The sequence below is a fragment of the Nematocida displodere genome (genome assembly GCF_001642395.1).
Source record: "Nematocida displodere strain JUm2807 chromosome Unknown 6, whole genome shotgun sequence".
In the NCBI taxonomy this organism is placed as follows: domain Eukaryota; kingdom Fungi; phylum Microsporidia; genus Nematocida; species Nematocida displodere.
In genome coordinates this window covers 65148-90295 of record NW_027138137.1, presented here as the reverse complement: position 1 = coordinate 90295, position 25148 = coordinate 65148, and the positions used below count along the sequence as shown (strand labels likewise).

The 25148-nt window shown below is 48.4% G+C and overlaps 17 protein-coding genes across 17 annotated transcripts; 14 read left to right on the top strand and 3 right to left on the bottom strand.

Annotated features, from left to right (window-relative positions):
- Positions 1-133: 133 nt before the first annotated feature.
- On the top strand, positions 134-3088 carry NEDG_01624 (uncharacterized protein; the record flags this gene model as incomplete). Its single annotated transcript, XM_067689042.1, has 1 exon — positions 134-3088. The coding sequence occupies one exon, from the start codon at positions 134-136 to the stop codon at positions 3086-3088; it is 2955 nt and encodes a 984-aa protein (XP_067544932.1).
- A 64-nt stretch (positions 3089-3152) lies between these two features.
- On the bottom strand, positions 3153-4190 carry NEDG_01623 (transcription initiation factor TFIIH subunit 2; the record flags this gene model as incomplete). Its single annotated transcript, XM_067689041.1, has 1 exon — positions 3153-4190. One exon carries the CDS (start codon positions 4188-4190, stop codon positions 3153-3155), a length of 1038 nt encoding a protein of 345 aa, XP_067544931.1.
- Positions 4191-4227: 37 nt separating this feature from the next.
- On the top strand, positions 4228-6918 carry NEDG_01622 (serine/threonine-protein kinase MRCK; the record flags this gene model as incomplete). Its single annotated transcript, XM_067689040.1, has 1 exon — positions 4228-6918. The coding sequence occupies one exon, from the start codon at positions 4228-4230 to the stop codon at positions 6916-6918; it is 2691 nt and encodes an 896-aa protein (XP_067544930.1).
- Positions 6919-7119: 201 nt separating this feature from the next.
- NEDG_01621 (uncharacterized protein) lies at positions 7120-7746 on the top strand (the record flags this gene model as incomplete). The annotated part of the gene is made up of 1 exon (XM_067689039.1): positions 7120-7746. The coding sequence occupies one exon, from the start codon at positions 7120-7122 to the stop codon at positions 7744-7746; it is 627 nt and encodes a 208-aa protein (XP_067544929.1).
- A 338-nt stretch (positions 7747-8084) lies between these two features.
- Positions 8085-9653, top strand: NEDG_01620 (uncharacterized protein; the record flags this gene model as incomplete). The annotated part of the gene is made up of 1 exon (XM_067689038.1): positions 8085-9653. The coding sequence occupies one exon, from the start codon at positions 8085-8087 to the stop codon at positions 9651-9653; it is 1569 nt and encodes a 522-aa protein (XP_067544928.1).
- Positions 9654-10006: 353 nt separating this feature from the next.
- Positions 10007-11224, bottom strand: NEDG_01619 (uncharacterized protein; the record flags this gene model as incomplete). The annotated part of the gene is made up of 1 exon (XM_067689037.1): positions 10007-11224. The coding sequence occupies one exon, from the start codon at positions 11222-11224 to the stop codon at positions 10007-10009; it is 1218 nt and encodes a 405-aa protein (XP_067544927.1).
- A 32-nt stretch (positions 11225-11256) lies between these two features.
- NEDG_01618 (uncharacterized protein) lies at positions 11257-12903 on the top strand (the record flags this gene model as incomplete). The annotated part of the gene is made up of 1 exon (XM_067689036.1): positions 11257-12903. One exon carries the CDS (start codon positions 11257-11259, stop codon positions 12901-12903), a length of 1647 nt encoding a protein of 548 aa, XP_067544926.1.
- An 86-nt stretch (positions 12904-12989) lies between these two features.
- NEDG_01617 (uncharacterized protein) lies at positions 12990-13898 on the top strand (the record flags this gene model as incomplete). The annotated part of the gene is made up of 1 exon (XM_067689035.1): positions 12990-13898. One exon carries the CDS (start codon positions 12990-12992, stop codon positions 13896-13898), a length of 909 nt encoding a protein of 302 aa, XP_067544925.1.
- Positions 13899-13918: 20 nt separating this feature from the next.
- On the top strand, positions 13919-14614 carry NEDG_01616 (uncharacterized protein; the record flags this gene model as incomplete). Its single annotated transcript, XM_067689034.1, has 1 exon — positions 13919-14614. One exon carries the CDS (start codon positions 13919-13921, stop codon positions 14612-14614), a length of 696 nt encoding a protein of 231 aa, XP_067544924.1.
- A 73-nt stretch (positions 14615-14687) lies between these two features.
- Positions 14688-16703, top strand: NEDG_01615 (uncharacterized protein; the record flags this gene model as incomplete). Its single annotated transcript, XM_067689033.1, has 1 exon — positions 14688-16703. One exon carries the CDS (start codon positions 14688-14690, stop codon positions 16701-16703), a length of 2016 nt encoding a protein of 671 aa, XP_067544923.1.
- Positions 16704-16812: 109 nt separating this feature from the next.
- NEDG_01614 (H/ACA ribonucleoprotein complex subunit 1) lies at positions 16813-17433 on the top strand (the record flags this gene model as incomplete). The annotated part of the gene is made up of 1 exon (XM_067689032.1): positions 16813-17433. The coding sequence occupies one exon, from the start codon at positions 16813-16815 to the stop codon at positions 17431-17433; it is 621 nt and encodes a 206-aa protein (XP_067544922.1).
- A 107-nt stretch (positions 17434-17540) lies between these two features.
- On the top strand, positions 17541-18230 carry NEDG_01613 (uncharacterized protein; the record flags this gene model as incomplete). The annotated part of the gene is made up of 1 exon (XM_067689031.1): positions 17541-18230. One exon carries the CDS (start codon positions 17541-17543, stop codon positions 18228-18230), a length of 690 nt encoding a protein of 229 aa, XP_067544921.1.
- Positions 18231-18641: 411 nt separating this feature from the next.
- NEDG_01612 (uncharacterized protein) lies at positions 18642-20567 on the top strand (the record flags this gene model as incomplete). Its single annotated transcript, XM_067689030.1, has 1 exon — positions 18642-20567. The coding sequence occupies one exon, from the start codon at positions 18642-18644 to the stop codon at positions 20565-20567; it is 1926 nt and encodes a 641-aa protein (XP_067544920.1).
- A 273-nt stretch (positions 20568-20840) lies between these two features.
- On the top strand, positions 20841-22535 carry NEDG_01611 (uncharacterized protein; the record flags this gene model as incomplete). Its single annotated transcript, XM_067689029.1, has 1 exon — positions 20841-22535. The coding sequence occupies one exon, from the start codon at positions 20841-20843 to the stop codon at positions 22533-22535; it is 1695 nt and encodes a 564-aa protein (XP_067544919.1).
- Positions 22536-22806: 271 nt separating this feature from the next.
- NEDG_01610 (uncharacterized protein) lies at positions 22807-23973 on the top strand (the record flags this gene model as incomplete). Its single annotated transcript, XM_067689028.1, has 1 exon — positions 22807-23973. One exon carries the CDS (start codon positions 22807-22809, stop codon positions 23971-23973), a length of 1167 nt encoding a protein of 388 aa, XP_067544918.1.
- A 17-nt stretch (positions 23974-23990) lies between these two features.
- Positions 23991-24740, bottom strand: NEDG_01609 (uncharacterized protein; the record flags this gene model as incomplete). Its single annotated transcript, XM_067689027.1, has 1 exon — positions 23991-24740. One exon carries the CDS (start codon positions 24738-24740, stop codon positions 23991-23993), a length of 750 nt encoding a protein of 249 aa, XP_067544917.1.
- Positions 24741-24768: 28 nt separating this feature from the next.
- Positions 24769-25074, top strand: NEDG_01608 (uncharacterized protein; the record flags this gene model as incomplete). The annotated part of the gene is made up of 1 exon (XM_067689026.1): positions 24769-25074. One exon carries the CDS (start codon positions 24769-24771, stop codon positions 25072-25074), a length of 306 nt encoding a protein of 101 aa, XP_067544916.1.
- Between the last annotated feature and the right edge of the window lie 74 nt (positions 25075-25148).

Here is a 25148-nt window from a genome sequence, read left to right as displayed (position 1 = left end):
GTATATAGACAGGGGGGAGGTTGTGGCAATAAGTGTGGCACAGGAGTCTTTTCAGATCTTTGTAAGCATGGTGCCTGATATTGTAGAATCAATTTCGCTATTTCTTGTTCTGTTTATTTTTTCTGTATTGTTAATGGAGGATAGTAACAACGCCAGCATCGACCAAGAGTTCCTATCTTTGCTCAACTCACTTGGAATAGAGGGTGACAAGAAAAAAGCCTTTATGTTACTTCCTAAAGAGCAAAGACTTAGTATGATCTCAGCGCAAAAAAGAACCGCAACAACCAGCCCTGCAATTATTCTTGAAAAGCTCGTTTGCGCCAGAAAACCACTGAACACTGGAACCTATACAATTGTAGACATTGATTATTTTGCAGAGGTCCTTAACACGCTGAAATTTTCGCTAACAACGCTCAAGGAGGATGGGATGGAAGAACTGGCCCGGGGCAAGATTGTGGAGGAGGTGTGGAGCGCCATTACAATGCTGGCCCCAGCCACCTGGCCCAAAGGGGCCAAAACATACATTTCTACCCAGGACAAGCAGAACAGGCCTATTTTCAAGATACTGGATCCATGCATTAAGTTTTTTAGAACGCTTGCCAAGTCGCCTGCGGTGATAAAATACATCAAAGCCAACGGCCCGGTTTTCAACTCGATTTTTGAAGTGTTTCCCTCGCAGTACTCCCAAATAACCGAGGTAGCTCTTGAAATAGCTCTAAAGTGTGCTGCGGAGCACATGCTCCTGGTGCTTAACCACTTTATGTCAACCAATCAGAAGACAGAGCATATATCGTGTGTTCCCATGTGCACAGTCAGAATCAAGCACATCCTAGATGAGGTCTACTACAACATTTCGCTGGGGAATGCTTCTTCAGAGATGGTTTCGGGACTGCTGGAGTTGTTATCAGTCTTTTACAGAGAAGCCCCTCTGGTGGGGATAATGGTGGACAGTACATTGCGCATGTGCGGGGTTACACGCTTTCTGGGCAAGATCAAACAGAAGCATCCGGATCTGCGCCCGCTAGTGGATGGGCTTGCCAGGGAGCAGGAAATCTGCCGAGGTTTGGCCACGAAGCTAGATGTAAGAAAGATAGATACCACAAAAGAAGGCCCCGAAACAAAGGAAGACCTTGATAGCATTATTAATGCAGTGAGTGTGCTCTACCGAATCAACAGCTCAAGGCTGTATGATGTTCTGCAGTACATTCGGGGGACTGTGCTTGAAGAGGCAGCATACAAGAACAAAGACGCTAAGAAGATAGAGCAAGAAAAGACCATTCGGATTGAAAAGACAAAGGACATACCCAAGCCGTGTGTCTGTGGTGGCATAAAGAAAGCGGCAGATATGCCACTGTCAAGCTTGCCTTCCCCAGTACTCTCCCCAGAGCGCGCCGCTATTTCCTGCCTGCCCGTAGGACAGTCTTTCGGCGAAATATCTGCCCCAGCATCACCAGGACTGTCTCCGGGCCAGCCACAGTCGGCTGTTGGAGGATTTACTCTGCCAGATTCTTCAAAAGAACAAGCAGACTTCCCATCACCAGGGCTTGTGGCTGTTACATGCGATGTGCCCGAAGAAGAACCTGCCACAATTGCACCCCCTCCCCCCACGTCCACGTCCATGCCTATGCCCGTGTCTGTACCAAAGACACCACAAGCTACACCCCGAAGTGAACCAATGCACATGCCACCTCCACCCTTGCCCATCCCAAAGACACCACAAGCCGCACCAATGCACATGCCACCTCCACCTATGCCCATGACCACCAGAAGCGCACCAATGCACATGCCACCTCCACCTATGCCCATGGCCATCCCAAAGACACCACAAGCCGCACCAATGCGCATGCCACCTCCACCTATGCCCATGACCACCAGAAGCGCACCAATGCGCATGCCACCTCCACCCATGCCCGGCGCACCACCCATGCCTAAAAAAGCAGGATTGCCTGGGTCTTCAGGGAAGGTGCTATCTTTATCCACTGCCAAAATAACAGCAGTGCCTATCATGGCGCCCCCAGCCCCGGCCCCAGTATCTGCTGCTGCTGGCCCTAGGGCGAGGTACATTGCAGTGGCTGCAAAGCTCCACCCAGCACACCCACAGCAGCTATCACTCGACCTTCACATAAGAAAGCCACTGGGAGTAGGACTGTGGAGTAAGTTGGATAAGTCAGAGCTGTCCTTGTTCAAAAAAGAAGACTTTGCCCCCTTCACACGGTCAGCTAGCAAAGCTGTGCCTAGCAGTGCTGGCTCGTCACTCAGCGAGGTAAGTCTTATCTCTGCCAACCGCTGTAAAGCCATTGACATTGTTTTGTCTCGAAATAGGATTCCTTTATCAGACCTGGTTGCGTCCATAGACAGAATCTGCACAGAGTCGGTCACAGAAACCCTGATCACCGGCCTTATTGCAAACTACCCCACAGATGATGAGCTAGATCTTATTCGCCATGGTGAGGCAAAACAGAAGCCAGAAATCTTCTACAAGCATGCATCAAAGGTGTACTGCTTTAAAGATAAGCTGATTGCCATCCAGACGGCACTTTTTGCACTATCTATTGACACTGTTCTGATTCCAAAGATTCAGAGAGTGTCCGAAATCATCACCCACCTAACCCAAAGCAAAGACGTCCAGACCATTCTTACCCTCACGCGATCTATAGTCAACGTCATCAATGCAGGGGGCCGAAATGAGGGAGCCTGGGGAATAAGAGTGGGTGCATACCCTGTTATCATCGGAACCAACAAAAAGATCCTCCAACTTGTTTCGAAAAAGGTTCAAGAGCTAAAGATCAACCTTGCTCCAATCATGCCCATGCTCCAGGAGGCCAAAACCATATCAACAGACCAGATTGAAATGGATTGCGAAGACTACCGGAGCAAAAGAGCAGTTATTGAGCAGATTGAGATGACAAAAAAGCAGAAAGACAACATCCAGCCCACATACAACACGCTGGACAGGCTACAGAGTGTGTATCTTCAGTACAAAGATAACCTTAGGTCGGCCAAAGACTTTTTCAATGAAAAAGAAAGCAAAGAGCCAGTTATCAATACAGTAGCTTCTTTTGTTATTGAAGTCTGTACAGCCAAATAAATTGTACCATCTGGTTTTCGGGCACCAACTCTTCGGGTAGTTCAGTCCCCCACACAGGTTAACCCTAAGAGGCATCGCTGCAAAAAATACAAAAGTTGAGCTCCTGATGAATGAAGGTGCTGCACTCAATGCACACACTTGTTTTGCACTTTGGACACATCTGCATGGGGGCGTTGATGGCCTGGCAGGCCGCGCACGCGGCTGCTTCACTGTGGAGATAGATTGGGGCAGAGTCCATCCAGTGAAAGGCTTTGAGCAGATGGACCGCCGCGCTTAGAATGCTTTCGCAAATAGGACACACGCCAGGGATGCTGCACACCTTGGTAGAGCAAAAGGGGCAGACATACCCCCGCTCAGTCATCTTCAGATGGCAGGCACAAATGCTTGCTTCCTCAATTGCCTTGGGAAAGCCGACCTCAAGCATTGATAGGCGTCCAGAGGTGTTGTGGGGGGTGGGGATGTTGATCAGATCAAGAAGTATTGGTAGATCCTCAGGCCGCTCAGTCACTCCAAATATGCCCCCGCTCCTCGTGCTAAGCTCTTTCAGAATGTTCATTTCAGCAGCAAGGTGGACAGTGTGTATTTTAACCCCTTTTCCGATTAGATTGTTAATTACCTTATATGGGCTCCGGCCAGTAAAAGATATGGAGCTGGCAACTATCACTATTTCTTTCAAAAACGAGCTATTCTGAAAAAAGACGGCTGCTGTTTCAAGGGCCGCCTCCAAAGAGAACCGCCCGCTTCCCGGGGCCTTTGAAATAATTGTATCTAGGATCTCTTCGTCAGAGACGATGACACTCGCCAAATGTGCCAGCCCGTCAGAGACCACCGCAACCCCAATGGTTGACAAAGGGTTGCTTTCAGTAAACGTCCGGTAGAATGTGCGAACACTGCTTTTGAGGTGGTGTTTCCGGGTCGGCAGGAAGTCTCTCTCCTCCACTGACGAGGACATGTCAAGGACCAGAAGAACCTTGCGGACAATGCCCCTTTGCACGTTCTCTGTGCGCCGGCTCACATGCATTCCGGTGCTTTCTTCCTCGGCTCTCTCACCATCCCACGTTTTTTGGAACGTCTCCTCCCATCTGAACTTGTTCTCGTCCATATTTAAATTATTGCTAATTCTTTTGTTGTTTTTGTGTATGGGAGAAAAAGAGCTACAACTCACTAGGGACGAAGCAAATCTTTTGGTTGACTGCGCACAACTGGTAAGCATGGTTGCTCCGGGAAATGCACTCTTCAAGAAATTTACTTCTATAATTGATAGGCCAGACAACTACGCGATTGTCCACCCACTGGCCAAAGGAGGACATAGCGAGGTGTTTGTGGTTAGATCAATTAGAACAATGAAGGTATACGCACTGAAAAAAGTCCACAAGTCGCACATTTTGAGTGATCCGCTTGTAAACCCTATTATGCGGGAAAGACAGTCCATGATTAGCGGGCGGGGAAGTGAGTGGCTGCTTGGGCTGCACCGGTCCTTTCAGGATGAGCACTCTCTCTATTTTCTAACAGATTTTATTTCAGGGGGAGATCTTGGGTCTCTCTGCTGCCGGCTTGGCGCCATGCCAGAGGAAACGATACGTTTCTATGGGGGAGAGATTCTTATGGCGCTGAGAGAGATGCATGGGCTGGGGATCATACACCGAGACCTGAAGCCAGAAAATGTGCTAATCGACTCAGAGGGGCACATCAAGCTGGCGGACTTCGGGAGCTCCACCTGCACGGGGGGCAGCGACCACGATGTGCAGGTTGGAACGCCGGACTACCTGGCCCCGGAGATGCTGGCGATGAACGGGGATGCGCTTACGCCAAAGCTAGACCTCTGGGCGCTTGGGGTGGTACTGTATGAGCTTGCATTTGACATCACGCCGTTTTACAGTGAAAGAGTTCCGGAAACGTTTGCGAGAATCATCAGGATAGATTACACCATTGGCGAGTGCTCAGAGGGGCTGGCAGACCTGCTTGGGCATCTTCTGTGCAGCGAGGCAACCAGGTACACGCTGGAAGAAGCCATTGGCCACCGGTTCTTTGAGGGGTTTGATTTCACATCAAAATATAGCAATGTACCAGTGTACAAACCAGCATCTACAGAGCAGGGATCAGTTGACAACTTTGAAGTGGATGAGTTTGTGCCATCGCGGGGAGAGATTCAGAAACCCCTTGATTGCATCAAGGCATTCGCCGGGTTTGGGTACGACCCAGAGATAACTATTGGAACGATGGTAGACGCGTCAAAGCCAAAGGACGAGGTTGAGTTTGTGGTGGCTAAGGAGGACATGTCCACGCTGGGGCAGGTGGTTGAGGTTGGGATGCACAGCGGGATTGTCAGCGTAATAGACACCAGCGAAAAAGAGCGGGCTGCAGAGGTCCCCCTATGCGAACTCTCTCTTCCCAGCACTATCGTCGATGCAGACACACTGGACACCCCCCCGTTGGACATCAAAGGCGATGTGCAGGCAGAGAAGGGGGTAAAGGAGGGGCGCGGGGATAAAGAAGACACGAGTTCAGAAGAGACGCACCCAAATACATCAACCCACACATTGACCTATTTTACAGATAGCGACCAGGCGCTGCTTTCGGGTGAAGAGGTACTTTCCGAGTACTTGGGAACGTCCTCAACATTTCCAGATCAGCTGGAACCCGAAACCAGCGGAATTCTTAGTGCGGCAACGGTATCAGACTCAGGATGTGCCGATATCCAGGTGCAGGAAACATATGAACTAGCCAGATCCACGGCCGATGAAGAAAGACTAGCCACAGCCCTGGCCACATTGAGCATGCTTCAGGAGGAAACCATTGCTCTGTTACAGCAGGTGAATAGGATAAATGTAGATGGTCTCTTTGTTGAGTTTGAAAAAATCCATGGCCAGGCCGAAGAGATTATAGAGACAGCCAAGGAAAGACAGAAGCAAGACGAAGAAGCTGCCTACCACAGCCGAAGAGTTGCACGCAGGCTCCAGACCGAGCTGCGAGAGGCAACCACGCGGATTGACCGAGAAGTTGAGATAAGAACGCGGCTGGCGGTGCAAAAGGTAGAGCTAACCGAAGAAAACAGAAGCCTAAAAGAGCAGATCCAAAGACTAAAACTGGGCTTCACAGTTCGGGTCTTCCCTGTGAAGATCTACATTGATAACAGGTGGGAGTCCACTAATTTGTATTTGGAGGAGACCCACATCCGGATCGGGGATACCCAGCTACCGCTAAATAAGACGTACTTCCAGAGCTTGAAGAAGAACGAGCTGCTCCGGATGAACTCCAAAGGCGAGGCGCTCTCCTTCAAGCTTCTGCTCCCGTCCGAGGAAGACATCTACACCAGCCAGACCGAGTCCTCCTCAGACCAGACCATAGGCCATGCCGAGGACAAAGAGCTGCAGAAAGAGCTACTGAAGGAGACAGCAATACTCGAGGGCATAGAAAAGCTGCTAAAGGCAGTGTCGGTTGAGTCAGTCAGAAGCAAAGCAATGAAGCAAAGAATGGGAACAGAAAAAAAGATCTTGGAGATAAAGCAAGCATTGGCACAGGGGGCAGGCATGCGGCTATCTGAGCCGGACACGGTGCACTACAACAACCATGTTTTCAAAACGACTACCTTTAGCACGGGCGTGCAAATCTGGTGCTATGCGTGCAACCGGCTGCTATATGGAACGAGTAAGCAAGGCCTTCTCTGCAAGAGCTGCCGCATGGTCTGCCACAAGCAGTGCCACACACTCGTGGAACACTCCTGCGAGCTTCACCAGGCGATGGAGAGAGGAACATCAATCATTATCATGGCCAAGCATTTGGAAGACAAAAACCAAATCAAAGCTATTGTCCACACGGGGCAGAGCTAGGGAGCTGGGGGTGCGGTGGTTTATCTTTTTAGCAATAAATTATGTATGGGAAGGGGCTTGGTCCGGCTGGGGATAAAAGAAGATGTTGAAGCTTATTTGATTAGTACACGTATGTAAAGGCGGGGGGTTATGGCCAGGCACGGGAATGGGCTGCCGGGGGTAAGGGGCCCGGTGTGTTATTTTGATGTTTGTTTATTTTTAATGAAGGTCTGCCATCTATTGGTTCTGGTGCTGCTCAGCACGCTGGGTGTGTGGGGCAGGGTAGATAGTGGGTTGGCACTCGAAAGATTTTCCACCCGGGTGTGCAGCTATTTCTTCTTTTATCGATCAGTTGATGCCTTTACAGTAGTGAATGTTGGTGACAAGCCGGTGCGCGGAATATACTTTGAAAACCGAGAAAAGCTTCTGAGGTACTACGATGATCTGGGGAAGATACACCGGTCCATGGAGAAAAATGGAAACTACTTTCTTGGGCTGCGATATGCGCTTAAAAAGGGCGAGAAAATCACCTTTACCATTGAAAGACTCAGTCAACGGGTCATTTCAATGCCATCATTCGACGGGAACCAATTGGTCTACACGGCCATAGACGACAGCGGAGACTATTTGAATGTCGGGGATATATGCAGGCCATTCCCATTGGAGACCATTGATATTTCCATTGTGGGGAAGAGCCTTAAACTATCTCGACCCTATAGCTACATCACTATGTTGCTACAGGCTCTGCTACTTCTTTGGGGACTAATTCACCTAGTTACCTGGGTGTTTGTAACCAGAGGACCCAAGCCAACCGTTGTTTATCGCGAAAAACCTAACAAAATCAATTGATAAAGGATGCGCTATAAATAAATAACCACATACTCGAACCCAAAAGAACCAGCCCCAGAATGGCCCAGCTGCAGGTATCACAGCAGGTGCTACTGTTGATGTTATTGTGTTTGGGGGTAGGTGTATGCCAGAAACTAAGTCTATTGTCAAGTCAAGAGTGTTTATAGTTTCTATGTGAAGCTATGAGCATCCTGCAAGGCCGCAATCTGTTTATATTTCCCAGGCAACTCGAACACATAAGATGTCCCAAGCACGAGCACTAACGCCTGTGCTCATTCACGTACATATAACAGTTTCAATTTTTTTCAAACTATTTAATCACTAAAAATTTTTTAATGATGGAGCCAACCAAGCCAGCACAACTGACATATGAAACACAACTAAAGCAATTTGCAGACAAGTGTTTAGGGTTAGAAAACAATCAAGAAACACAAATACAAAACCCTTCAATTGGGTGGCTAACCAACGAAGCCCTAGAGGAATTATTCAGTATATTCAAATTGATTATAAAAGAAGAAATGGAAGAATACATAACATCAACTAAATCAAAGACTGACACGACCACAGACAATGATGCGCTAACCAAAGAGCAGGCCAGCATTAAAAAGATACAAAAACTATGGGCCAGCCAAACAAACCAATTAACTAGAGAAATCAATAGAGTTGTTCTAGAGTACAAACAACATGGCCCAGCTCAAGATAATACAGACGGGACAGAGGCACTACTATACTCAAAGAAATTGCAAATGGCGGTTAAGCTGCTGGTGTTAAGCCATCTAAACCAATACTATTTAACCATGGCTCTCGAGAATGACAATGAGAACATAACCACAATGGCAACTAAGTTTTGGACATATTACGCCAAGAAGATTCAAGCGATTAAACATGAACAAAATGAGATAACGAAGATGATAGCAGACTCAAGATTAGCACCACAACCATCAACACACAGCTTCAGAAGATCTTCTTCTGCTGATTCAATATCATCAACGAGCTCCACATCACTATCATTTAAAACAGCTCCCACCTCCCCAATAATATCTATTGCTCAAGATTCACCAGCACCATCAAGACCTGCATCAACACACAGCTCCAGAAGATCTTCTGTTGACCTAATCCATACTCCTCAGCCCGGTCTGCTCTACGCCCTGGCCTGCGACCTCCTCCTCTACCTAGTCGCCATCACTGTGCTACTGCCCATTCTGCTCTTTGCTCTCCACACCGGGTCTAGTCTTTCACCCTCCACCCTAAGCCAGACGTTCCCATACTTTGGACAATGCACCGACGCAATCCAAAACCTTACCGACAAGAATATTTTTACGGGTTTGTCAATCTCGGCAGTGCTTGCCGTGCTTGCAACACTCATCCTCTCGGACGAGTACACACCCATCCACCCGAAAATAACGCCCAGATATCTCAGCACCAAGAGCGCCGCCAAGAAGGCCGGGGCCATTGGAATCCTTGCCGCAGGCATCTTCCTTTTCATCACAATGGGGATTGTGATGGTCTCTGACGTGTTGGTTGTTGCTTCTGATCTCAAGCTCAGCCAGATGGAGATGTTCTTAACAGTGGTGACGGGAGCGTCCTTTGCAGTGTTCCTGGTGCACAGAGCTGTGACGGCATTCAAGAATGCTACGTCACAGAGGCCAAGTGTGGAACGGGTTGTTCACCTCAGCGTTTTCGTGCTGACAACAATGCTGTGTCTGTTCATGATAACGGCATGCGTTGCCAAGTTCAACAGCGAGGCAGTAACAGTCTTCCCTGCCGTTAAACAGGCTGCATGCGATCTTTTCACATTTGAAGAAGACCCCCCAACGCTCTGGTCTGTTGCCAGCAGCTGGGGAAGCTGGATTTTGAACCCTTTCAACGGGTCTGCCGCAGTGTCAGCACCTACCGCCGCAGTGTAGAGCCTGGTATGATCTGGTATGCCCAGAAGAGCAATAAACTAGTAAAACAATAATCTTTCAAGAAACACTATCTAACCCCATATATGTTTACTTTAGTGTTTTTATTGTGTTCGGGTTGGACATAGGCCTGTAACTGAAACCAAACCCTTTCACTGGGTGGTTTTATCTATGTCTGTCATAGCCTAGGTTAACACCAGGCAGTGACGAAAAAGCCACAGTTCAAGAGCTTCTCAGCCGTGCTCGGGCTGTCTGAGTTTTAGACCTGCCAAAACCAACCCGAACACCCAGACTCTTTAATTCAAAGCGATTCAAAGCCGCCGCGCCCGCTATAGTGCTAGACCCACTGCCACCTGCTAGGCTATAAGGTTAAACCCAATGCCTACCCGCGACCCTTCAAGGGAGAGAATTGTGCTAAGGTTAAGAGTTGCGCCATCCCCCACGCGTATGTCCGACACCGCGCTAATTACTCCATCGGTAGACGCGCTTACTTTGGTGCTTGCGTTATACCCAGACACCACTGCACCAACCACCCCCGAAACGCTGTCGGCTAGAGATGCCACCTGGTGTCTGAAGCCTTGAACGTCAAAGTAGACGTCCGTGTACATAGTGGTTGACTCATCAATCTCCTTCTCCATCGACAGCCCCACCTTTCCCGTGTTCTGGGCCGACCCAAGCATTCGCCAGGTCTTGAAGGCCTTGGAAAGGATGCACGTGGTCACTAGGCACTGCCGGGGCGTGTCGTGCGTCCGGTCCAGTGACAAGAGCCATTCCCCGCCTAAATGCATGGAAGGGGTTAGGGGAACTAGAACACTGCCCACCAGAATACCGCTTTTAAACCGACTGGCTGCCCCTTTCACCCTGGCACACAATTCATTCTTGATCTCTGATGGACTTGCTTGGGTGATTGTCTTGATCCCCGCGGCGTAGGCATGCCTGTAGACCTCTGCGCTGGTAAGCCCCGATCCCACGGCTATTCCAGCCTGCTTTAAAACCGCCATCGATTCTTTACAGATTCTTTGCGTTCGTGCTTTGATCTGTTCTGCCATCGTCTGGGTGGGTGCTGGGATGCTCTTGGGGCTGGATTCTTTGGATGCGCTGGCACTTGGTTTTTTTGCGGAGACGTCCTTTTCTCCGTTTTCTGCCCCCGTCTCTGTGCTGGCTGCTGGCGCCGCAACTCCAGACCAGTCAATCTCTGGATTGATGACCTTAACAGTTATGCTCCCAAGGGAGAAGTACCGGGTAACATCCATGTCAAAGTAAGAGTTGGTATGCGACTTCATGAAGGTTATTGATCCATTGCCCGTGTCAGACTCTTTGATAAATTTACTTGCTACAGCCCCGTTCCCATACAAAGACACCTTGAGGATTTCTCTGGCCCTTTTAATGGCATAGTTGACACTCATCCCGTGGTCGTTCTTGCTGATGGAAAGGTTGGTATGTTTTGAAAGATCTTTTTCAATATCCAGCTTAATGCCTGAAAAGAGAAAGTTGTCATTGTGCAGCTCTTTGTTCCGGTTCATCAGCCGGTCAAAACTCAGGCCAAACACGCTGCTGTGTCTCTCTACTGCCATGCTTTTATTTTAATTTTCTCAATTTTGCATTTATGACAACTCTGGTAAGCACCGATGCACAGAGAGCGGTTGTAATTGTTGGGTTAGATACGCCAGAGGACCAGAGCATCGAGCTTCTGAACGAAGTCGCAGGGAGCACCTTCATTACCGAGGAAAACTCTTCGCGCGTTGAGGATATTATGGTGGTGCTGCTTGGTTCGGCCGTGCACGCAAGTGCTCTGGTGGGAAAGCTGCACAATGCGATTGTTAACAAGGCCAAGCTCTGTGTTCTTACGCTAGAAAAGTGTTCGGCCCTGCACAAGCTAGGGTCTACTGCAGCAAGTGCGCTAACTGCTGACAAACCTGCGGTGAAAAAGGTCAGCGGAAAAAAAGAGGTTGTTCAGTGGAAAGAGTCGGCCAAAGGGGAACAGTTTGTGGTATACAACGAAGGAACACTAACAAACTACCAAATAGCCAAAATCATGGGGTGCAAGGTCACGGCAAAGAAGCCTATGGCCGGGTACACAGTTTCTGTTGCTGAAGGGATGGTTATGTGTCTAAAACAGAAGAACCTCTTTCTTTACGGGGGGCAGCTTGAGCTGGTTGATGGACACGTCCAAGACTCTCTTCTGGCGCACGCATTGGTTGGCGAGTACTTAATGGTTGCTTTTCCGGCAGGCCGCAAAACCAATAGCTGGGAGGTGTATAACATCTACACCAAAGAAAAGGTGAAGAGTCTTACCCTGCCATCCGAGGAGAGAATGTCTATCTCAAAAAGCGCCAACCACTACATGATCCATAAAGAGAACACCGTGGAGATAAGAAGGATGCACAACGACGCGAACGTCTACACAGAGTACTCCGAGCCAGAAGAAGGCGTCAAATCCGAGGGATTCTTTTCATTCTGCAACAACGTGGTTCTGGTGGTGAAAACAACTGATGTGAGCACAAAGCTAAGTCTTTATAACCTGAGGAGTGAAATGATCATTCGCTCAAAGATTCTCACTAACATCACCACCTACACCATTGAGTGGCAGAAAAACGAAGTCTGCATTGTCAACATCCGGGCCCTTGGGGGAAAGAACCTGCATTTTATCGATATCTGGGATGTGTATGGAGAAACAACCATCTCCAAGGCTTTGGGCGAAACAGTTAAGTCTGTGTGCACCGCTCCTACCATGGTAATAACCACCAACGCAACGGGGGTTAAGATCTTTAAGCGCGTGCAGGGCAGGCTTCTAGAGTACACCTTCATCAAGGGCGTGTTTACTCTGGTGGCTGCCAAAGAGCTAGGAGCCCTTTTTGATGGCGAAAAGATCGTCTTGGTGAACGGAGACGGGGAGATACTTCTGAAAATGGAGCTAGATGGAGTGACTAGAATGGAGTGGTCGCCATTTGGGCTCTATCTGGCACTAATAGATCCGGGGCAGGCAAAGGTTATTGATGTTTGTGGCAAAGAGGTCTTTGCTGGAAGCATTGGTAGGAGTGGGGGCCCCGGCTTCTTTTGGAGAACGGTGGCTCAGCCCATCCCAGGACTGGCTCTAACACCCAGCGATGTCCAAAAGTTCAAAGAAACCGACTTAGCCAAGAGGGAGGATGCCAAGAAGCAAATAATTGAAGAAAACAGCGATTTTATCTTAGAGTGGAGATCTTTCCTCTCGCGCATGAAACAGTTCCATGTATCTTCAACTCAGCATTAGAATAAAATTTACCTCGTTACCCCCCAGCCTGTTTTGGGCAGGCAGCGGCCATTGCCATTAGCCAACCCGAAACTTTTAAATTTTCAATGACCAGCCTAAGAGAAGAGGTCTTCACCTTCTCAAATACTCTTACAAGGTCATTAGAGCTACTGGACAAAACAGACAACAACACACTGGTTCTGGCTGAAATACTTGCACACATTGGGACCTGCCGAAAACTAGCGCCAGAGTGTGGCACCGTCCTGGCCAGTCTTCGGGCTAGCTCGGGAAAGAAGCAAGAAAGGTGCTTTAGAATGCTTTTGGCGCTGTACCATCTCTTCCCAGACCTAGCCTGTGCAGGTGCCGTGAATAGGCAGCTACTGCCGTTTCCTACTGAAAGGCTGACATTTATCCTTCTTCTAAAATGTGCTGCATCAGTTATTGAGGCAGGCGGGGCGCTAGACATCACTTTGGTTCTTGATGCGTGCGAAGAACAGTCTTTCAGACACGACACGGAGATAGACTATCTTTTTTTGCAGCTGCTCCTTGTTTTGAGGGCGAAAAACAGACTTATGCCCGAAGTTATCACACAGCTGCAGAAGAGCTTAGACGGGTACCACCCTCCTTTGCAGCTGGCACCCAAGCTCATTGTGTTGGCCGCCCAGACAGCCCTGCAGTACCAAGCACCAGTGGATGCACTGTGCACTGGCAACAGGGCACTGTTTATCAGAGTAATGGATGCATTCTCTCTTGCCGGGTCAGTCTGCGAGAAGGAGCGGCTTCTTGAAATTGCGCCAAAAGAGACCCAGGCCTTCATATCCGCGTTTAAACAGTTTGTTTCAAAGGAAATAAGTGGAACGGATGTCCTCACAGTTCCACCCGGCAAAAAAGCCTTGCTCCAAATGCCCAGTCTTCTGGAGAGGGTTAAAGAAGTTGTTGGTGGGGGGCAGTCTTTTGAAAAAGCAGTTCTAGAGATTAGAAGGCTCCTGGGAGTGCCAGCAGCTATGAAAAGGTAGATTTTTGCAAATATTTAAATATGGCACTAGAAGACAGAGCAGTGGAAGAAACGGCGCATATAGTGAGGGCCTTGCTAAGCAGTCTTCCAGACACCCTTTCCAAAACCACTGAAGTCGAAATAAGGCTGGGAACACTAATTGACAAAGCCACCAACAATAGGCTGTCAATCGAGTTTATGCACCCAAGCGTGATCAAACGAGCAGACACGCTAAGATTCCAGGCAACGGTCCACCACGAGGACTTTAAAAGCCTGGTGGCACACTTTTCCAAGGAAATAGAGGAAAAAGAAGACAAGAAAATTATCGACTCTCTAATAAAGGGCTTTAGGCGATCAGAGACCATTGAAGTTAACGGACAGCCCGCCAAACAAAAGCCTGTGCTGATTCAGAAAAAGAAGATGAAAATGATTGATATCTTCTGCCCCAATAGCAAGTACGACATCAGAATAGGCATCAGCGAGGAAATAGTGAAGGAGGACACGCTCACGCTTCCAGTTGTTCAGGCAGTCAGAGAAAAGACCCGGACAACCTTCAAAACAGACATGCATCTCATTGAGGCAACAGAGGTTCTTTCGGGGCGAGATGCCAACTCGCTGACTGAAAAGCTGTACGAAGTAGAGCTGGAGGCAATCAGCTCCAAGTACACCAAAGAAGAGTTTGTAAAAACAGCCATTGCATTTATGGCAACCCTGGATAGGGTCCTTGGCCGCCAATAAACAGCTATACACACCAGTAGCCCAGCGCAGACTCCAAAACCTGTTTAACGGCAAAGTTTTAGCTTTATTTTTAATGGATGAAGAGGCGGCGCCATTTGAGTACGTGGTCAATGTTGTTGCGCATGTAAACCACGGGAAGACAACGTTCATGGACAATGTGCTCGAGCACCTGGGGGTGCTAACTAAGTCAATGGCGGGGGAGGCCAGGCTTCTAGACTCGAGAAAGGACGAGTTGGAGCGGGGGATGACAATGAAGCTGTCGCCCGTTTCTGTTCCACTGCCTGGCGGGCGAATAACCTTTCTCGACACCCCAGGGCATCTTGAATTCAACTCGCTCACCCTGTCCACCTTTGTTTTGTGCGACGTTTCGGTTGTGGTTGTTGATGTCATGAAAGGGGTTACTGAGAGACTCAAGGGCCTTGTGAGAAGAGCCATTGAGAAAGACACGGGCCTTGTGCTCTTCATAAACAAGGTAGACCTTCTCTTCAAGCTTTCCATCCCGGTAGACGAAATTTACTACCGCCTTGAGCAGATACTCCAGGAGATAGAGTCGGTGGCTGAAGGAAGAGTTGAGTGGGAAGGGGGGAGCGTTCTGCTGGGCAGTGCCCGGGATAACTGGGCAATGTCCTCAAGCAGCGACCTTTCTTTGATTCTGGGAAAACCCGTTAGGAGCAAGCTATCTATGAAGAAAGCCGTTGGGCTGGCAAAGCAGCTCTATGGGCTTACAGACCAGGAGGCTGTCTCTTTGGCACAGAGGGTTGGAATGCAGCCTAAACTCAACATCAGGACCAAGCCTACCCCGAAAGACTTGCTGGCGCATGTGTTTAGGTTTTTTAGCGAGTTCAAAGAGGCAATCCTAAAGAAAGGAAGCAGTTTGCAAAATATCTTTATCTCCCCCCCTTTGCATACGTTAGCTGACGTGGTCGGGGTTATATGCGCAAACACGTTGGCCGATGGCATAGTCACCTCCATTGTGCGAACTATCAGTACCAAGGCTCTTTCGGTGGGGGAGACCGTCTATGTCCTGGAGCCTGGTGTAGCAGCGACGCCAGAACCAGTAACCGTAACTCAGATCATGCGGTTTGCAGAAGAGTCTAATGACCTGACAACAGGCACGGGGCTAGTTGGAGTGCGGGGCTTGGAGTGCAAAAAGCGCGGTGTTATTGCCTTGGCAGCGTCGAATGAAGCACAGAGCTTCATGCTGTCACAGAATTGGGTTGATTTTATGCCTATTTTCACCGATGTAGTCCAGGTAGACAATGCCTCCAAGGCCGAGGCTGTTCGGCGCGTTTCTCTGCTCTCGCGGTGTGAGCCTGGAATGTTTTGCTCAGTCACCAAACACAACGAAATCATCATTAAGAGCGATGGCCAGCTTCAGATGGACAAAGTAAAAACCGATCTGGAAGGCCTCAGATACACCCACCGGGAGCAGTCGGGGCAGTATCTGGAAAGTGTTGAGCGCGGAGAAGGGCTGATTGAGTTTAAAGACCAAAGGTACCACATCACATTCCTGCACACCCCTCTGGGTTCATCGCCGCCGCCAAATGCTCTGCAGCTATACGGCAGGCGCTGTTATGCTACGTACCCCGAGAACCTTCCAAATGAGCTAAAACACTCCATTTCCTCTCTTCTCCAGAACGGGCCATTTCTGGCTGAGCGAGTGGACATGGTATGTGTGCGGGTAGAAGGGTGCGCCGAAACATGCAAGTGTTACAAAGCACTGGAGCCCTCGCTGCTTCAGGAAGTTTATCTGCAATCAACCCCGCGGATTATCGCCAATCACGTTTTTTTGCTGATTACCATCCCGAACGCCTACGTTAAAAGCGCCACTGCAGCTATTGCTCGGTCGCCAGCTACCATCCATGCCTCGGAGGAGGTAGGGGCAACTTTTCTGTTCAGGGTCCAGTCGCCTGTCCAGGAGGTGCGAGCTTTAACAGTGGCTCTTCGGACCATCACCAAAGGAGACTGCGACGTTCTTCCAGATGGGCCAGTCTTCTTTGCTCTTCTAGACAGCCCAGAGTACGAGCAAGCGCTGTCAGATGCCATCAGACAAGAAAAAGGACTGTTTGAGCGAGAAACGCTAGACTAGTGCGGCGCGGGGTGGGAAAGGGTCCAAGAACAAAGACGGGGTCGGATTTGCCTGCCGAACGCGATACCCACCGCTTCCTATTATTTAGCAAATCTTTTTTTTGCTTCGAATGGCAAGAAACGCACAGACCAAAGCACCCGGACCAAGGGATTGGGCACAGATGAGGCAAGGAAAACGAGAGGTAAGAGAAGACCCAACAAACTTTATTAAGATCGGCACAGCTCTGCACCCCGTCAAAAACACCGATTTGATCGTAATAAAGCTCTCAGAAGGCGTTGTTCCCTACTTCTCAGCAGGAATCTACGGAGAGGGTAACAGAAGAATAGCATCGGTCCACGAAGTGTTTGGAAAGTTTGATGACAATGTTTTCTGCAGCATTAGAATAGAAGACAAACTCCAAGCGTCTGCTTTTCCAACAGGAGCAGTCTTTAGAGCCGACAAGTTCAAGTGCTTGGACTTTGACAGAGTTAAGGGGGCAAGCAAAGTAGCCACGCCAACATCTGCCCCAAGACAGCCCCGCGCCGGAGCTCCAGCAATCAACAGGGCCAGAAGCAGCAAGTTCCGGACCCACACGGCAAACGACAAAGTTAGAAGGTACGCCGAGTCGCAGATATCGCAAAACAAAAGGGATGCCCGAAACCCGAACAATAGAGCACAGATGGTCAACAGAACCATTGAAAAAAAAGGATCCTATGTCAAAATCAACAGAAGAACCACTTTCACCGACTAGGCCAAAGCGCCAACGTGCCTGGGCAGGGGCAGCAATAAATTGTGCTGGACTAGTTTAGTTGGGGCGGAGGCTTTTATCAAGAGGTAGGCTGTGAAAATTTAAATTTAATGAATAGGGACACGATTATCGTCTTTGCTTCGGGTATGCTGTTCTATCACGGCGTGATAAGTACCAGTAATGAAAGAATTTTGAAAGTGGTGGCTATAATGTCCCTAGTTGTAACATACCACAAGGTAATGTGCAACAAGTGGATGAGCGAGTTCCTTGAGGCCCTCTCAACAAGGAACCGGAGCATGTTCGGCGGTCTGTTTGTTTTTGTTGGGCTGCTTCTTCTTTTGGAGACTATGATCATGATTATGGTGTATGACATGCTCCCGGCGGCCTTAATGGCATTTATTGAGAGATTTGGGGGCGGTTTGGTAGTCATTTCTCTGTTTCTAATCTTCTCCTCGCTATGGACTCTGTCAATATCGCAGATCGAAGAGTGCATATTCATTGATCAGGGCGTGTATGCGTACATAAGGCATCCGTACTATCTTGGGCTGATACTTCTTTTTGCGGGCTGCTGTCTGCTGATGGGCACCGTGTTCTCCGCTCTTATAGCTTTTTACGTGCTGAAAGAGCGAGTGAGAGAGTTTATTGTGGGTGAGGAAGAGTTTCTGACGGCCAAGCACAAGAGCTATAGAAGGTACATGGAAAGGGTGGCTTCGGGATTGCCTAAATTTCTTCTGGACCCAACTGCTCGAACGCCGCACTCTGAAATGGAGGGCAGCTGCGTGATGGACGACGCCTCCTAGACAAGGGTTTTACAGCCACGTAGGCTAGCTGAGTAGCGTTTTAAAGCATATGCCTATGCCAGAGACTCTGGCATAATAGAGACAGATGCCACTATTTCCAAACTAGTTTAGACTTAGCATCAGTGGATTTCCAGCGCCTCGGGCCGGCCTTTTTCTCAGCGCACGCGGAGCCCAGGTGGTGTGGCATCCCATCCCGAACCATATATACACGTCTACACTTATACAATATGCACAGACAGCTTCGAGGTTGGTATGTGGTTGCGGTTTCCTGGCTTTTCTAGGCATAAATACACTTTGTTGAAAGGTGTTTACCGAAAAGGGACAGGTTCATTTTGGGAAGGTTCCTCTAAAGGAAAATTATTATTCAGACATTAATAAAACCTATTATATTGCAAATTTTTTATCCAAGTCATGAATAAGGTATTCTCAAAAGATCGAACCTTGCTGTCTGCAATTTGGCTAGTGCTTCTATACACCAACCTTGCAACAGTTTCGGCATCTCTGTCCAGTCCAGACGCTCCCGGCAGTAGTCTGGGGTTGAAAGAAACAGGCCAGGAAAAAAAGATGCAGGCATGCCTACGTTTTTTGCAAAGCCAGCCTATTTGTTTTGCAGAGATGCTTCACCGGTTTCTCGCCACACAAAGCAGTATTTATCAAGCTAACCCCGACGCCCACACCCAAGAGGCCGTAGACCGCGAGTTTTCGGGCCATATGCAGCCACTTGCAGAAACCACGCCCGGGGCTAGAAACTACTTTGCGCCAAATAACTGGGGCAGTATACTGTCTCGCTATGCAGGCACAAACATTTTGCCCTCCTCAGTGTTCCTTCACATCCTTCTGGGCAATGGCGACACTGCCGCAAAAGAGCAGACGTTGAGTGACTTTGTGCAGCTCCAGACTCTTTTTGCCATTGAAAATCTTGGAGAACTTACCCCTACAAGGTTTGTTAACGCCGTTGTCTTATTCTACCAGCTAACGGGCACGCCGGGGCCCCTCCAAAAGACCTTTGATGAGAACATGGCCCAGTGGATAAAACACAGCACCACTTCAGCTAGTACCACCAAAGAAATTTCTGCATTTATAGGAGCAGTATTCAGCAATAAGAGGGCAGAACTTTTGGCTTCATACAAGGAGCAGATACACACCCCCGGCTTTGCAAAGGTGTGTCGAAATATTAAGGATTTGCAAGATTATATCTCTGATGGTCTCCATCCGATAAACATATTGGTGGCCGCGGGTTTCTCCATCTGCAAGTCTCAGCTAGTAGACAGTAGGAACATTCTCTCTGTGCACGTTACCCGAACAAAAAAACGGAACATGGCAAACAAAGACCTTTCCCGAATTACAACCGCCACCAATCTTCAGTTCCACCCAGAGAGCCAGTGCAGCCTGCATTGTAGCAAGTATATTGCCCACCTCACCGAATACGTCACTGACCCGAAACACACGGTAACCATTGTTGCCAGCAAGAGAGAGAATGCAAAAGCAATTCAGGTGTTCTGCGAAGACTGCTACTGCAGAGAGAAGATTTACCTCCATGGACAAAAGAGCGCGGTGGACTATCTCATTAGCTGTGTGGTAGCTGCTCTGGTGGCATGCTGTGGTGTTTTGAGATACATACACGCTACTAGCTCTTTTTTCTTGGAGATTCCTTTTGCTATTCTGATTGTTGGGTTTATTCGGCTGGGGGTACAAAAACAAAGACATGACCAAAAAATGTTTATGCTGTTTGAGATCGTCGCGGCATTCTGCGTGGTACTGGTGGGCATGTGTGGGCTGCATCTGTTTGCCCAAGAATCTTCCTCCTTTGACCTAGTTGCCAAAAAAACCATTTATGGAGTGGTTGGGGGTGCCACAGCACTTCTTCTCCTGGCAACCTTGTCCCCTATTAGAAGAAGCCACTGTTTGGTGAAAGTAAGAATATTTATGAGATATGGGTGTTACATGCTAAGTGCTTTGTGCGCCTGGTCCATTCCATTCTTCTTTTTCTTCTACCACATTCATGATGTGTTCATGCTTCTAACCACCAACACGTGTCTTCTTTCAGCCATGCTTATGTATGCAGGTGTTTCATTGGAGGAACAGAAAGACGACCTGGTCCGAAATGGCCAAGGCAGTGTTTTTAGCGCAATGTCAGCAGGCGGTCTTTTTTTGATTGTGTCGGGTTTGTTAGGTTCATCAGCCATTCTTTTTTACAACGATTTACTTAGTTCCCACATAAGCAGTCAAGAGTATCTGGCTATTCCATTCGTGAAACTATACCAAGCATCTAAGCTGTTTTGGGAACAGGCCAGCTCAAAAGGCTGGAGCTACCCTAGGTATATAAATAACAAATAAAGTTGGATCGATTTACATCTAATCACCATCTGATTGTTTAATGTCTGCAACCCGAACACAAGCCACAAACCCGAGCACAGATGCCGATCCCAGCACAAACAAACGTCACAAACCCAACCACAAGTCGTTAATGCCAGCAAAAACAGGCCCTAACCCCAATCTCTCCTTAGTGGGGTGGGTGGGGTATAAACCTATAACCAATCTATATAGCCAACAAATTTTTTACCACTATTTAATTAACAGTTAGACAAATTTTTACAACACAAAAATAATATGAACACACCATTACGCAACATTGGCAAGGTAGCTATTAAACACATAACGAAAACACCGCTGCGCAAACCACATGCACCATCATTTTCTCCATCAGAATCAAACCCAATCGTAACAAGAGTTGTGGCCCCAATGGGCAAAACGCCCATTCTCCTTCCGAACATATACAACTTAGATGTCAAAGGCCCAGACACGTCAACAAATATGGTTCTGAGCGAAGCTGATAAAGCACACTTCTCAAAAATGACATTTAATCAGATTAGAGCACCCTTGATCGATTCAACGGCAATCAATGGGGAAAGCAACAATACTACCAAAGACATATATGCACCCAGGCCCGAGAAACAACCAGAGGCTAGTGAGAGCCAATTGGCTCCAACGCCTAACCCGACCACTAACCATGATGAGAGCTCTGCCACTGTCCCCTTGAGTATTACCCCTGTTGCTTTAGTAGAAGGCGATGATTCAGATAAACCATCTGAAATCCCACATTCCCAGTTGGTACCAGAGTTAGTCCACCAATGGTCCCTAAACGAACCCGCAACACCAATCACCAGAAGAATGTCATTGCCGGGGGAATCAACACTAACCCGAACACCAGCATCGCCCACCAGAAGAATGTCATTGCCACCAGCATCAGCACCAGCACCAGCGTCAACACACAGCTCCAGAAGATCTTCTTCTGTTGGTCAAGAGCCACAAGACTCAATTCAAACAATAGTCCCGAATCAAGAAACTGCATCACCAGCACCATCAAGACCTGCATCACCAGTAGTAGTATTACCACCAACACCATCACCAACACCAACACCATCACCAACACCATCACCATCACCAGCATCAGCACCAGCACCATCAAGACCTGCATCAACACACAGCTCCAGAAGATCTTCTGTTGACCTAATCCATACTCCTCAGCCCGGTCTGCTCTACGCCCTGGCCTGCGACCTCCTCCTCTACCTAGTCGCCATCACTGTGCTACTGCCCATTCTGCTCTTTGCTCTCCACACCGGGTCTAGTCTTTCACCCTCCACCCTAAGCCAGACGTTCCCATACTTTGGACAATGCACCGACGCAATCCAAAACCTTACCGACAAGAATATTTTTACGGGTTTGTCAATCTCGGCAGTGCTTGCCGTGCTTGCAACACTCATCCTCTCGGACGAGTACACACCCATCCACCCGAAAATAACGCCCAGATATCTCAGCACCAAGAGCGCCGCCAAGAAGGCCGGGGCCATTGGAATCCTTGCCGCAGGCATCTTCCTTTTCATCACAATGGGGATTGTGATGGTCTCTGACGTGTTGGTTGTTGCTTCTGATCTCAAGCTCAGCCAGATGGAGATGTTCTTAACAGTGGTGACGGGAGCGTCCTTTGCAGTGTTCCTGGTGCACAGAGCTGTGACGGCATTCAAGAATGCTACGTCACAGAGGCCAAGTGTGGAACGGGTTGTTCACCTCAGCGTTTTCGTGCTGACAACAATGCTGTGTCTGTTCATGATAACGGCATGCGTTGCCAAGTTCAACAGCGAGGCAGTAACAGTCTTCCCTGCCGTTAAACAGGCTGCATGCGATCTTTTCACATTTGAAGAAGACCCCCCAACGCTCTGGTCTGTTGCCAGCAGCTGGGGAAGCTGGATTTTGAACCCTTTCAACGGGTCTGCCGCAGTGTCAGCACCTACCGCCGCAGAGTAGAGCCTGGTATGGTCTGGTTGCCCAGAAGAGCAATAAACTAGTAAAACAATAGCAATTTGGCAATTTGGCGTGTTCGGGGTGTTCGGGGCGTGCTGGTGAAGTGCCAGTAAAATGACATCTTATCAAAAAGTCGCAGACAAGCACACACCTGGATTGGGCGGGTAATACCCAAAGTATCCGGGTATGCGTTTATCCGAACTAGCCCATGTGTTTATTTGTTATGACTGTTAAAAAGACACAGAATGTTTAGTGTATGTTACAGTCTGGAAAAATGGGCACAGTGCGCCTGGGCATAACAGCCCTGATAATGACTGCGCAGGTATTATGTAGCGATGTTTCGTCCTTTGATAAAGAAATTGCCCAGATGGCAGGTTTTCTTGTTTTTGAGGCCCCCATGGTGTGGAATTCTCTTCTGTTCCTGGCACACACAAAAAATCTAAGCACCAACTCCATGGTGGCCAAGGGGAAAAAGGTTGTGAGCGAAAACATAACCACCGTATCTAGTATTATCAAGGCAAAGAAAGATCTTTCAGTTCGTCTTGACTCGTTCCTTACCACACTATCCAAAGAGCATAGCAAGCTTACCCCCGAAAAAAATCGTGTTTTTGAGCTAGACACATCAGAGCAGGCCAGCAACATGCAGAAGAAACAGATAGAGGCGGCACAAAAAACATTGCGCACGTATTCTACCGGGGCACTCTCTATTCTAAAAAAGAACATCAAAGTTCTTTGTTTGCTGAATAAGACACAAAAGGCAAAAGTATGGAAAAAGTATGGAGAGGTTCTGGACCAAATGAAATACGCCCTCAAAATGCGCATGTCAGTTAAGAACAGGATCTCTGCAGCCGCCAAAGAATTTGACCAAACCATTATTCGCCTGCTGACCCAGACACAGCCAGACTCTGAAGCTTTCTCCATTGAGCGGGCCCGTTTTAACCTCGGGGGCTCAATATATACCCCAGGGCTTCTTCTTCAAATTACTTCCTCCCTCCAGGACAAAGACAAAGAACAGTTTATCAAAACACTGGTTGGCTCCCTACTAGACCCTATTTTGCTGCTTAAATCGCGGGTTGCTTCTCTTTCTCCAGAAGAAACAAAGAAAGAGGTGGTTGAGTTTATTCAAGCGACTCAGGGGACCTTGAACGTCTACCCCATGAAGGAGCAGATTGACACCGGATATAACCACCGGTCTTCATCTATTTACAGGTACACAGAAAACCTCCCGAACAAAAAGGAGGTCGCAAACAGAATAGACGAGATCCAGACACACAACACAGCACGGATGCTTTCGGTGCTCCAGGCAGCAACATCCTCAATGTTTGCTAACTTTGTCATTTTGGACAAAACGCTTGAGAGCTTATATCTGGCGCTAATTAACGGGGGAGGTGGAGATGCAAGAAAGAAAAAAACGCTAAAAGAGGGTTTGGGAGTGGTTTAATAAAGAACATGGGGTGCCTATTTGCCTTTCTTTGTTTTTTTCTTGCCTTTTTTGACTGTTTCTTGAGCCTGCTCTTTGTCTTGTGGGTGCTTTGACCCACCCTGACTCTTTTCGGCTGTCTTCGCGGGCCCCTGCTGAGTTGGCTCTATCTTTCGGTTGTACCGCGGCGGCAGCACGTAAAAGGTTGATGTCCCATATTCAGTTCTGTTTTTGCACTCAGAGGCGAAGTGTTCCTGGGTGCCACAGTAGCAGCATGTTTTGTGGATCCGGCCCACTGGCTCGCATACTTTGGCTTCGTGGCGATACAAGGGACACTCAGAGCTTGCATGAACCAGTGGGGCGCATGTGTTGCATTGGGAAGTCCTGGCAGGCTTTGGACAGAAGCTTTCGCTGTGCCCTGTCATGCTGCACCGCCTGCAGACTCTTTTGGGGCACCTGTTTCGCCGGTGGTGCTTGTCTCCGCACAAGGTGCATATGTTGGCAGTGTTCCTGGGGCAGTCTCGTGAGGTGTGTCCAAGGTTTTTGCATTGGTAGCAGGTGATTGACGACTGAAAGTATCTTCGGGACTCAATTGGCTCCAGCCTTTCTCTGTTTTGGAGGGTGTGTTGCTGAGAGCTGCCAAAGTGCATGTGCGTGTAAATCTCATTAGCTGTCTCGTCGCTGATGGACTCATCATCGTGAAGGGCAGCTATTCGTTCAATGAGGGCTGTTTCGGCGAGCTCAGAAAGCTCAATGGTAGAGTTGTGCAGAAATTGAGGGAGCTCCATTTCAACAGTAAAATTTTTAGAGACAATAATGGAGCTAGGCCAAACCATATCCCCAAACACCAGCAAGTATATTGGCACAATCAAGAGCTGGGAGCCCATGAAGATGATGATTGAAGACGGGTTCCCAGAGGAGGAGATAGAAATTATTGCAAAAACGCTTTCTGAGACACTTGAGTCTTACAAAAAAATTAGTAAGTCGGACAGCATAGTGGAGCAGCTGGAGGACTTTCTCTTCCAGGTACTAGAGGAATACGAAATACTTTTAGACGATGACGTTTTGTGTGAGTTTTCCAAGCGGATCATCTCATTCCATAATAAACTGCAATTTCAGTAATTTTTTACATGGATGGGTAGGGTAGAAGTTTTACTTTTTCTGCACTTTTTTCAAACTATTTAATCACTAAAAAA